Source organism: Diceros bicornis, chromosome X (genome assembly GCF_020826845.1).
Source record: "Diceros bicornis minor isolate mBicDic1 chromosome X, mDicBic1.mat.cur, whole genome shotgun sequence".
Lineage (NCBI taxonomy): Eukaryota > Metazoa > Chordata > Mammalia > Perissodactyla > Rhinocerotidae > Diceros > Diceros bicornis.
Window position 1 is genome coordinate 103,295,910 of NC_080781.1, and position 12,040 is coordinate 103,307,949.

Genomic DNA, 12,040 nt, shown 5'->3' on the forward strand with positions numbered 1-12,040 from the left:
AGCACCCTAACCCCTGAAGAGCTCTCTTTCCCATGAACTCCAATAGCTCTTAACGGCCTGTATCCCTCATTCACTTGGCATTTTAACAAACCATTGCTATTAACTCTTATTTAGCACCACAGGGCAAAGGTTAAATTGTAGACTTTGGAGCCAGATTGCCTAGGTTCTAATCCCAGCTCTACCACTTACTAGCTGTGTGATCTTTGGCAGGTCACTTAACTTTTGTATGCCCTAGTTTCTTCATCTGCAAAATGAGGATAATAGTAACTACTTCATAAAGTTGTTGTAAAGATTAAATTAGTTAATACATGTAAAGTTATTAGAACAGTTGTTTGGCACATAATAAGAACTATATATGTATTTGCAAATAAAATTATTTTGTTAAATTTATATGAACACTGGTTCCCCAAATAAATCATAAGCTTCTTAGTGACAGGGAATTTGTCTTATCATTCCCTTTCCTCATAGCACCTAGCACTACTGGGTACCTCACCAAAGCTTTGGAGATTCGATTGTATTAAACACAAGTCCCAGGCTGCAGCAGGTTTCTAGGAGTCCTATTGCAGGGATATGGGTCAAAAGCACCACATCCCAGGCCCTGTGGAGTGGTCAGTGGCCCCCATTATACTGTTTGCCCCAACCATTTCCTGGAGCGGTTCTCCAATGACAACAGAAAAGTTGCCTTAGAAGTAGGGCAGTTCTTCCACTTAAACTATGTATAACTGTGGTTTTAGAAAGAATCAGAATGGCGGATGGGCCAAGGGAAGTTTTTCTCTTCCCATAGCTTTGCCAAGGGCACCACTTCGCCCCAGAGTGACAGTAAGGGAGCTGATGGAATGTCTAGGACTGGGCATTGGAAACAAAGGCACCTAATTACTCATGGCTGTGCTTTATGTAGCACAAAGAGAATGACATAGATACTGCGCCACTCCCCTGCCTCCCCACATCCCTTGCATGGAGGTGGGGGAAGGTGCAAGGAAGCAGAGAAGCAAGGACTGTCCAACAGAAACCTTTCTATTCACCACTCTGGAGCTTCTCACACCTTGCCTCAAGGACACTGCAAGGACTGCCTGCCTGGAAGTCAGGAGAGCTGGGCTCTGGCTCTTGGGTACTAAATAGTTGTGTGACATTGGGAAGACCACAAGATACTGAACCTCTTTATATCTTAGTTCCCCTATTTAAAAAAAATGGGTAATTATCCTTTCCCAACCTAGTTCATGGTGCTATTATGAGTGACAACTGAGGTGATGAATTTGGAAATATTTTACACAGTGCAGAGCATTTAATTCATGTAAAAGATCATTATCTTGAACCTCGCTTAGATGGAGAAGAAAGGTATTGTGCTATCTAATACGTAGCCACTAGTCACGTGTGGCTATTGAACATTTGAAGAGTGGCTAGTCAGAATTGAGATGTGCTGTAAGTGTAAACTACAACCCAATTTCAAAGAATGTAAAATATCTCCTTTACAATTTCATACATTGCTTACATATTGAAATAATAATATTTTAGATATATTGAGTAAAATTAAATATATTATCAAAACTAATTTTACCCATTTCTTTGAACTTTTAACTGTGGCTACTAGAAAATTTAAAATTACTTACAAAGCTCACATTTGTGGCTTGCATTATATTTCCATTGGACAGAGCTGGTCTAGACAGTCACATTTAGAAAGGTCTAAACAGCTACATCCCTCCATCTTAGGCAACCCAAAGCAGCCTGTTCAGTTCAGAGGAGAAAGATTCCCAGATACAATTCTCCCATGGACACCCCCAGCCTGCTGTTTTGTGTCCCTTGACCTCCCCTTTCAAAGATTGTGTATTTTGGTAAAGAAGCCATTTATTCTTGGGAGTTTGGGAACAGCGAAGATTTGATTTTCAGGAATAGGTGCACATAGGTTGAGGGAAGGAGGGTGTGGAATATTGGGTTGCTACAACAATGACTTACTGTTGAAGAATAGCAAACTAATTATCAGATTACAATTTTCTCAGCCTACCAGGGTGGGTAATTATCTTCCTTGGAGGCTCCTTAAAAAAAAGAAGAAAGAAAGGAAAAGAAAAGATTTCTTCCCAGCAACTAGCTACTTTGTCCTTTCAATTCAATTCAATTCAATTCAATTGGGGGTAGTTGCATAAAGGGAAAATTAACACATTAATGGCTGAAATGGAAACAGAGAGAGACATACTAGAAATGTCTTCCTTTAGTTCTGAAGCCAGGCTTACTTTTGCCCATCAAAATGGCAAGCCCTGGGTTAATCGAAATGGGGCACTGCACAAGCTTTCTTCAAACATCCCATAAGGAACCTTCTGGGGTCAGATTTTATCTGCTTACCATAGTCCCATGACCTTCTTCAAAGATAGACATGGCTAATGGGACTTGGAATCTAAGAGTTCATCAGCTCTCCCCAATGAAAATGAGAGCTCCTTATAGCAATATTATATAGACAACCAAATCCTTCCTTAACTTGAGTTTAGAGCCTAGCAACTGACATTCCATTTGGGGCAAACACATTATTGGCAGGAGTGGGGATTGAACTTGGAGGGAATAAAGTAGAAGAATTTTTATTTACTCATGGACAGAACAGGAAAGAGACAACTTAAGAACTAAGGAATAAGGAATCAAATTATGATGCAAATTACAGACCAAATAGCATCAATTGACTAAACCTCAAGTCAAACTGAACCCACATATTAATTGAACCATGAATTTGACTAAATATATGTATTTGAAAATCTAGCAAACTTGTTCAAACCAGAATCAAACCTATATATTTTCTAATGAATTAGAACATCAAAACATTCCTTTAACTGAACCTGAACTGAGCCAATGTTTCATTTGGTTTGAGTCCGTACTAAAGAGGAACAATTTTGGCTTTTGTTTATCTTCAAAGGAAGGTAGTTAAAATTCCCTAGAAATGGCCTTATCTTCCACAACCTTTAGTTACTCAGGTTGAATGAAGGAATGTGAATCCATCCACAAGTCTCAGATCCAAGACAGACTAACACAGGATGGAAACAGGGTGGTACTACCATTGGTGTCCTAGAAAAGAACAAAGAATTTCAGCCCCACCCAACACCATTATTCTTTGGTTAAATGTATACTAACCTGAGTATATCCCATGCTAACAGCTCAGAAAAACCTTGACACTTTATGAAATAATTCTTTCTTCTTAATGTCTATAAGGACAAATTTATGCTAATACAAAACTATGCATTGTCTATAGTTCATCCTTCTGGTTATCTGATTCTGATTCTGTGAAAGCTGTTGTACAACTCTGTAAGTTGGAAATAACTGATAAGAATGGAAAATGATTTTTATCTATAGAGATGCAAATTCTGTCTTATCCAAAATGGAAACCAAGTCTTAAGGAAGGTAAGAAACTTGTCCCAAGTCACAAAGCTGGGAAGTGGGGTAGTTGGGCCTTCCTAGAGAGATGTCCCCCTCTCCTCTTCCATATCCTATCCTCCTCCTCCTCCCAGATTGGAAAGGTACTGAGTGAGGTAGAGGTAGAAAGGGGAAAATGGGTATGTCAAATCCAAACCTTACCTGAAGTACTATTTTGACTGAGATCAGCTTTGCCACTGTGGAATGTTCACTGAGTAGATGCCCTGGTGTTGGCTCTACACTGCCGTGGAATGGGCAAGGTTATGTTACGTGGATCCTTTTATACTTTGAGGCTGAAATCATGTGGCAGCTCTAGACACGTCATCTGAGATGAGCTCAAACAATCTGGAAATTGCCATGAAGGCTAGCTAGACTAGAGTTTGGCTTCATTTATGTTCATGAACTATCTGAAATGAAGATTTAAATTCTCTCTATTGAGAAAACCACTTTAGATTTTTTAATGGTAAGGAAGAGGGGCTGTTTGTAATTCTGTTATCTGCCAAGTAAAGTTCCCTTTTCCCCTCTCAAATTGATTACTCTGTTTATCTGGTATGTGTAATACATTCTCATTCCTTCTCTTTAGCAAGGGAGTTCTGAAGGAGCAAGAGCAGATCTTGTCTGCCTAAGCATGGGTTGGGATCTATTATAACTCCTTTCAATTTGACAAATATTCATAGAGTCCTAATGCATTCCTGCTCTGTCTCTAATATCTTAGAATCAGTGAAGTGCATATTTTGTAGAAGGGAAACTGTAGGTAGCCTGCTGGAGATCCATAATTTGACATATGTTTAACCTGTGTTTAACTACAGGTGGTTGTGTTCATGTGTTCTGGGTAATCCAATTGGATATAGTTTGCAAAGAGAATCTATTTACTTCAAGTTGCTGCCACATCAGCATTTCTAACTCATGGGTTATGTCGTAGTTTAAAAATAGGTCCATAAATTCTTTGAAACTAGTCCCTTCAAGAGGTGGAGCCTGATTCCCCTCCCATTGAATGTGGGCTGGACTTAGTGACTGCTTCTAATGAATAGACTAGAACAGAAGTGACAGTATGTGGCTTTAGAGACTAAATCATAAAAGGTACTACATCTTCTTCCTTATTCACTCTCTTGAATCACTGTCTGGGGAAAGATCCTGCCAACAGCCATCTTGGAAGTAGATTCTACAGTCTCAGTTAAGCCTTCAGATGACTGCAACCCCTACCAATACCTTGACCTCAACTACATGAGAGATCCTGAGCCACAGAACCACCCAGCTAAGCCACTCCAAATTCCTGACCCACAGAAACTGTAAGATAGTAAATGTTTGTTGTTTTAAGCCACTAAGTTTTGGGGTAATTTGTTTCATAGCAAGAGATAAGTAATACAGGTTAGTAATCCCAGAAATAACCAGTGATATTTCTGAAAAACGATTAACTAAGTGATTATTGCCAGACTTTATGAATCTTGATCAAATGTTTACAGTCCATTTTTTTTTGGAAGGCCCTGCTTAGAATCTGTACAAACAATTTCATTCTCAATCCAAGTGTTAAACCCTAGGTCTTTGTAGTTTGAGCAATACGGATTTGCTTAGATAGATTCATGTGCTGCTCTGTATACTTAACCAAAATATCACCAAATGCATGCGTTTTTATTCCTTCAGCAAAAATTACCTAAATGCTTACTGGGTCTCCAGCACCATGCTGGGTGAAATAGGTGCTCTTACACAACCATTAATTCACAAGCATTATTTGAGCATCTACTAGGACCTGTGCACTGTGCTCAGCACTGAGGATACAAAAATGAACATGACATCTTGCCCTTGAGGGGTCCAGTATTTAGTTGGGGGAGTAGACAGATAAATACATACTTTACAACACAGTGTGGTGAATGTTATCCCAGACATATGAAGAACATGCTATGATATTCCAGAATGAAACAACTATTTCTATTTGAAGTATTGAAGGATGAATAGGAATTTTTCAAGCAAAGAAGAATGATGAGATAGAGGGATAGCATTCCAGGTGCACGGGAAAAGGGTGTGCAAAGACACGGAAGAATGAAAAATCTGAGCTGCCTCTTCACAGTTTAGTTCCTTCTGCCTGAGAATGAAGAGATGGTTGGTGATATGCATGCTCCTGGCAATGTAAGAACAGCAGGATAGGCTGTTTTTCTAGGACACAGGCATTTCAAAGCCAATAGGCTGTTCAACCTGCCTCAAATTGAAGAAGAGATAAAGGGTGCTTATGCTCTCTGTCCCAAGGCTCTCAGACTAGAAGAATTCTCACATATTTGTCCTCCCAAGGCTCAGGGTTCACTGTAAGTCTTCTGGACCATCTAATTTCCTTATCATGAAGAACTCAAATTGTCCTTGCATGAGTCTACTAAGCTTCTAAACATGGACTTCTGTGGCCTTTTGCCCTTTAGATCAGCACCACTCAAACTGTGGGTGCAAGACCTTGCACCATAGCGTAAACCAGTGTTGTAAAAACAACACTGCTGCCTTTTATCAATAAAGACATTCTATGAAAAAAGTCAGCTGAAGTAAATAGTTTGCTCAGTGGCATGATTTACATTTGGCACAAGCTCCTAATCTCATCACAGACTAATAAATAATTCATGGGTTGGCAGTGATCCATGAACCACATTTTTTAGATCACTCACTACCCACTAAATAAAATCCTATACGACAAATCTCTTTGTTTCCTTTCAGAACCTGGCCTATACTTTCTTTTCTCATTGTGAGAATGATGCAATTTATTTTCTCTCTTTGTTTTGACTTCTAAATAGTTTAAAGTGAAATTTGAAGCTCAAGTGCATCAACTATGTTGAAACTTTTGGGTGGCAGTTTTTTACATTCTTATTTTTGATTCTGATTTTCTATTTCAAATTTATGTTTGGCTCGATTGTTTCATTGACTATGCTTTTGCTGGATGATGTTGAAGACAATGACAATGAAGACAACCATGACAACAAGCATTACAGCAAGCATGGCAAAGAGGCCAGATTTCTGGTCTGCATCCATTTGAGTAGAATCAAGGTTATGAATACGTCTCCATGAGTCCAAACAAGTCTGTTTAATCTCTAAATTGATAGAATTGGTATCATGGAGACACAATGGTGTTCATGAGGAACTCATTCCTCCGCATGCAGAGGGTATTTGCCTCTGTAAATGAAGTCAACGTGCACAGTTAGGAGAAGAGCACTCACCGTCTTGGTCGTTACCTGAGTCAGCAGGAGACTTGCTCCGGCGCATGGGGCCAGGGCTCTTGGCTGAACTCTTCTGAGGTGTTGGGGATGCCTTTGGGCCAGCTGTGGCTGATGGGTTTCCCTTCATGACTCGGCACTCTGGTGGAAAAGACACAGACTGCTTACTAGAGCCAGGGGAGAACTGAGGTTCAGCATATTACCAACCTCCGGAAACTGGAATAACTACCACAGACCAAAGCACCTAATGGCTGAGGACTACGAGGTGGCCCTCATTGTTTGTAGGAACGATGGCTCTGGGGAGGGAGGCATGGGAGAAACCTTCAAAAGTCACCTGGGCTGAGCCAGGTGTTTAATCCCTGGATTAGGGAAACAAGGGAAGGAGTTGAAAAGCAGGTCAGGTAGGTAATTACATAGTCAACTCAATCATTTGTGGACAACCCAGCCATGTCTCAGAATAGCACCTGTTGGCATAATTAATTTCCTTGGAGAAGAGATTGACAGCTCAGAGGTTGTAGCCCCACAGATGAAACATTCATGCATAATTTAAACAAGGGAAAGGGAGCTACCATTTATTGTTCATTACATGCCATGTATTATAATAGGCATACTAGGGACATCATGTCATTTTATAAATAAGCACTAGGACTACCACCACCACTACTTGCATTTATAGAGTTTTTGACTTTCAATGCACATTATCATAATCCCCTATGCTGTTTTTTTTTTTTTTTTTTTTTTTTTGTGAGGGAGATCAGCCCTGAGCTAACATCCGTGCTAATCCTCCTCTTTTTGCTGAGAAATACCGGCTCTGAGCTAACATCTATTGCCAATCCTCCTCCCTTTTTTTCCCCCAAAGCCCCAGTAGATAGTTGTATGTCATAGCTGCACATCCCTCTAGTTGCTGTATGTGGGACGCGGCCTCAGCATGGCCGGAGAAGCGGTGCGTCGGTGCGCGCCCGGGATCCGAACCCGGGCCGCCAGCAGTGGAGCGCGCGCACTTAACCACTAAGCCACGGGGCCGGCCCCCTATGCTGGTTTAATGAAAATATGGGCCACCAGTGACTCTGCCACTCAGAACTTATAGAAAGCTCGTGGGTGTGTGGGAGAGTCTGACAAATGTTTCTGCTGCTTGCCTCAACCCCAGACTGACACGTTTGGAGCACCCGTTCTATGCAGGTCTCTCAGCATCCCTACTATGGTAATTTGGGGGCACTGATTATGCTAATATATTAGGAGGATTATTATACTCATTTTGCTGATGAGTATAATAAAAGTATAACAAAGTATAACAAAGTGTAACAAAAGTATAACAAAGAACTAAAGCTTCTTGCTTAGGGACACAAAGCAAGAAAATGCAGAACAAGGACTAGCAGCCAAGCCTCCTGAGTCCCAGTCTAGTGTCTTTCCACTGTAGTTTTCTCAACCTTGTGCTGTGATGCTCAAAGGGGAACCAAACAGCTAGGTAGAGGGAGTCTTTTTTTTTTGGACACCTCCTTGTCGCCTCCTATTTAAAGATACATTGATATATCTTTTCTGGTATCTCTTTTCTGGAATCTTATTTCTGGGAATCTTTTCTGGTAAATTGAGTTTTTTAGGAAGTTGAGTTAAGCAGAAAGCTTTTGTTTGTTTTACTTCTAGTTCTGGTTGATGAACTTTAGTGATCACTGTCCAGAGCTGGAGATGTAGAAGCTATAGGAAATTGGACATAGCCTGGGGTTTGCTTAGCTGTTTTATGGTCATTTGCCTGTTCTCAAAGTGAACACAGCAGAAATGCCACCTCTTTCAGGGTCCTTGTCACTGAGTTGTTTGTCAAGTCTATATTAGTACAAGTCAGTTTGTTTTTCTCACACTTCACTCCTCATAATTGGGAAATATGTTTTGAATGTGTTTTTCCATTAGGATCATATCCTAACCCTGTTGCTATGTGAACTAATTCACCATTAGCTTACATTTGGAGCTTGGACTCAAGCAAAGGGAGATGGACAGATGTTCCCCTTTTTCTTGAAATTAACAATCCTTTGGAATCTTGTGTCACAAAGCAGGGGTGATGGGGCAGCAAGGCAGAAGGTGGGAAAAGGGAAAAGTTTTGACACCAAGAACACAGTGGAAAATCTTTCTAAAATGGAACCATCAACATGGGCCAAATAGCTAGAAGATGTTCACTAGAAAAAACATATATATACAATGTCCAAGTTCTGACTTCAAATGTTCCTTCCCCTGGTCTGATTGTGCCTGTCAGCCCATGTGACAAAATATGTGGTTCAAGAAATATGGTCACTATTGGGGCAGATAGTGTGTTTTATTGTGTTCGGAGGCTGGGTATCTGGGACATCCAATCAACCTTTCACTTATTGACTCGTGTATACAAACATACGGGAGAAAGACTAACAATATTTGCCTTCGAGGGACCACCTATGGATGTTCTTCAGGCCATATGAACCCATGGAAATCCCAAGGGATAGAAGGAGGGAGAACAATGGAGCAATAAAATCCAGTGGTTGTGCTTACCATTTTCATCCAGAGAAAAGTCATCCTGAGCATAGCGAAATTTTTCAGGACCACAGGCAATAAACACATCGTCATCACCAAAGAAATCATGGAGACAGGTTACCTACAGAAAAAGCAGAAACATTGGATTGATATTTGATGATCTTGTGACAATGAACTTCATACCATGTTGGCAGGGGAACAAAGATTCATCTCTGGGCCATCATCTCTAGCTCCCAAGGATCTCCTTTTTCTGAAAATACCAGGCTCATAGTCTGTACCATGGCATCTAGTGAGGAAAGATATACTGAGTGCCATGTTTCATGTGTGATAGTCTTATTTCCGTTGCATCAAGAGTAACTTTGAGACCATGTCCAAATGGAATGCCCCCCTCTGAATAAAAGTCAGCAAGCAGATGGCCCTACAAATGTCATCTTCTCTCAGAGCCTCAAAGACAGAGTGCTCCTAGTCCAACTCTGTGGTCAGGGGTGTAAGCCAAGGCAGATAAGAAAGATATGCAGCCTGCGGTGGATAGACTCTGTGGCTGACTGAGACGTGGAAGTTTCTCTCTTCATTTTCATGAGTTTTGAAAGAAAGATACCAGTTCTTAACTACTGTGAACTCACAAAAATTGGACTTTTGGTAAAAATAGACTAAGAACCTGGTAGTGGCCAAGAATACCATTCTTCCCTGAAGAACAAGGAGCGGAAAACTGTCCTAACCACTTATAACTTAATCAAGAGCAACAGATCCCCTTAAGGTTGAGGTTCTGCTGGTAAAGCCACGTTCCCAGGACCCTTTCCACCCTCTGGTGTCCTATGCATTCCTGCTTCTTCACAATAGAGAGACAGTCTCCCTAACCGTTTTTCTGAACAAAGAAACGAGGGTCCCTGGGAAAGTATGCTGCTCCCTGCAGTCTCCTCACTTCTCAGCTTTCCTAATTACATTTGATAATTAGTCCAGCACATCAGGGAAACCCCAGGAGAAACCATAGAGTCAAAACATTCTTATCCCAATCCTTAGCTTGAAAGTGTTCAAAGCTTCTAATTGTTCTAAGTTACCCATTCAAGCTGCCAGCATTGGCTTTCCAAAGGCATGGTGCTCACAAACTAACAACAGCTTGCTGGGTGCAGAGAGCAATATGTTACATTTGAAAAATATTCATATTAATAGCATCATCCCCCACCCAGAATCTATTCAATCCCTGTTCCCCCAGCCAAGATGACTGAAAGCTTTATACAAAGCAAGAGATTCTTAGGGCTGGCCCCGTGGCTTAGCGGTTAAGTGTGCACGCTCTGCTACTGGCGGCCCGGGTTCGGATCCTGGGCGCGCACCGACGCACTGCTTCTCCGGCCATGCTGAAGCCACGTCCCACATACAGCAACTAGAAGGATGTGCAACTATGACATACAACTATCTACTGGGGCTTTGGCGAGAGAAAAAAAAAGGAGGAGGATTGGCAATAGATGTTAGCTCAGAGGTGGTCTTCCTCAGCAAAAAGAGGAGGATTAGCACGGATGTTAGCTCAGGGCTGATCTTCCTCACCAAAAAAAAAAAAAGAGAGATGCTTAAAGATTATCCCTATTTTCTCAGCTTCCCAATCATCCAAGAGATGCAAAGAGAAGGGAGAGAGACTTGAAACACTGCCTAAGGTTGCTCCTATTAAGCCTCTTCCTAGCCCTGTGTGTCCTGACCTCATCAAATAGGCCAACATCCTTCTTCAGCCCACTCATCCCTCACCCATTCATTCCACAATCATGTAACAACAATCAGAGCTACCACTAATTGAATGTTTACTCTGTGACTAGCACTCTGCTAAGTACTTCCAAATATGTCGTCTCATTTTACTCTCATGACAAATCCTGGAAGTTGGCATCATCATCATTACTATTTCACAGATGAGAAAACTGAGGCCCAGAGACAATAAGTAAATTACTCAGGGTGTAAGCAATGAAGCCAAACAAATACAGATCTATCTTACTCCAAAGCCTGTGCTTTTGGTCACTCAGTAATACAAAGCACTTACATACAGTTCAGGCACTGGAGAGACAAAGATGAATAAGACTTAGGCCACAACTTCATGGACCTCACAATCTGATGGAGTCAGATACATGGAAACAGAGCATTTCAATGTAGTGTGATGAATGCTAGGGTAGAAGTATCTGTAGGTTCCATGGGAGCTATTTAGTAGCATATCCAAGTGACCTAGTCACTGGCTTGCACTGTTAGTTCAATAAACATCCTGCATATTGTCTTGGTAGCAGATCCAATACAGAGGCTATATGGCTTTGAACCCTGCTGCAGACTCCCACTGACATCTTGGATCTTGACTCAATAAAATCTGGAGCCCCTAACTTTGATACATTGTGTGTCTCTGAATTATTTACCCCCTGCTACCTCCTTGACCCTGAAGATCTCTGTCACACCTTTGTGTTCGAGGTTGCCCCTGACCCTAACTGGCTGCCTTTAGTTTTGATCAAGAGTGAGGGAAGCCTCACCCCTGGGTGTCCCTCCACTAATGGTCTCTAGCATTTAACACTTCGTTTCAAGACCTGCTTGTATTTTCATGAGTACTCACTTAGTCCTTTCCATTAGATCACAGGTTTCCTGAATGTAAATACCAAGTTTATCTCTCCCTCTATACCTCCCTATGGTGCCTGGTAGAATGCTTATCACATAGCGAGAATTTAGCCGGAGCTATTTTTGCCTCAACTAAATGTAAAGAAAATAAGAAGGAGGCCTTGTAAGAATATACAAAGGTAGAAAAGTAGGAACAAGAAAGAAGAAATCAATCATGGAAGACAACAGGAACTAGCATTCAAAAGTTTTGAAAGGTAATACAAATACACAAATTTAGGAACAAGAAAGGAACAATGACTGTGAATTCAGAAGTTATTCTTTGCACAACTATGAAGACTAGTTTGAAAACTTAGGTGAAATAGATGATTTTTAAAGGAAAACCTAAAAAATGAAATTAG

At 41.0% G+C, this 12,040-nt stretch overlaps 1 protein-coding gene across 5 annotated transcripts in view; it reads right to left on the reverse strand.

The window, feature by feature from the left end:
- Positions 1 to 12,040, reverse strand: part of DCX (doublecortin) — a 112,153-nt gene that overhangs the window by 26,625 nt on the left and 73,488 nt on the right. For 3 of the 5 annotated variants that reach the window (XM_058536532.1, XM_058536529.1, XM_058536530.1), the window contains exons 4-5: positions 9,084 to 9,186; positions 6,576 to 6,713 (exon numbers count right to left, since the gene is read on the reverse strand). In XM_058536532.1, the coding sequence (XP_058392515.1) occupies positions 6,576 to 6,713; positions 9,084 to 9,186 (241 nt within the window). The remainder of the gene's footprint in view (positions 1 to 6,575; positions 6,714 to 9,083; positions 9,187 to 12,040) is intronic. The other 2 variants (XM_058536533.1, XM_058536531.1) reach the window with 1 other exon arrangement.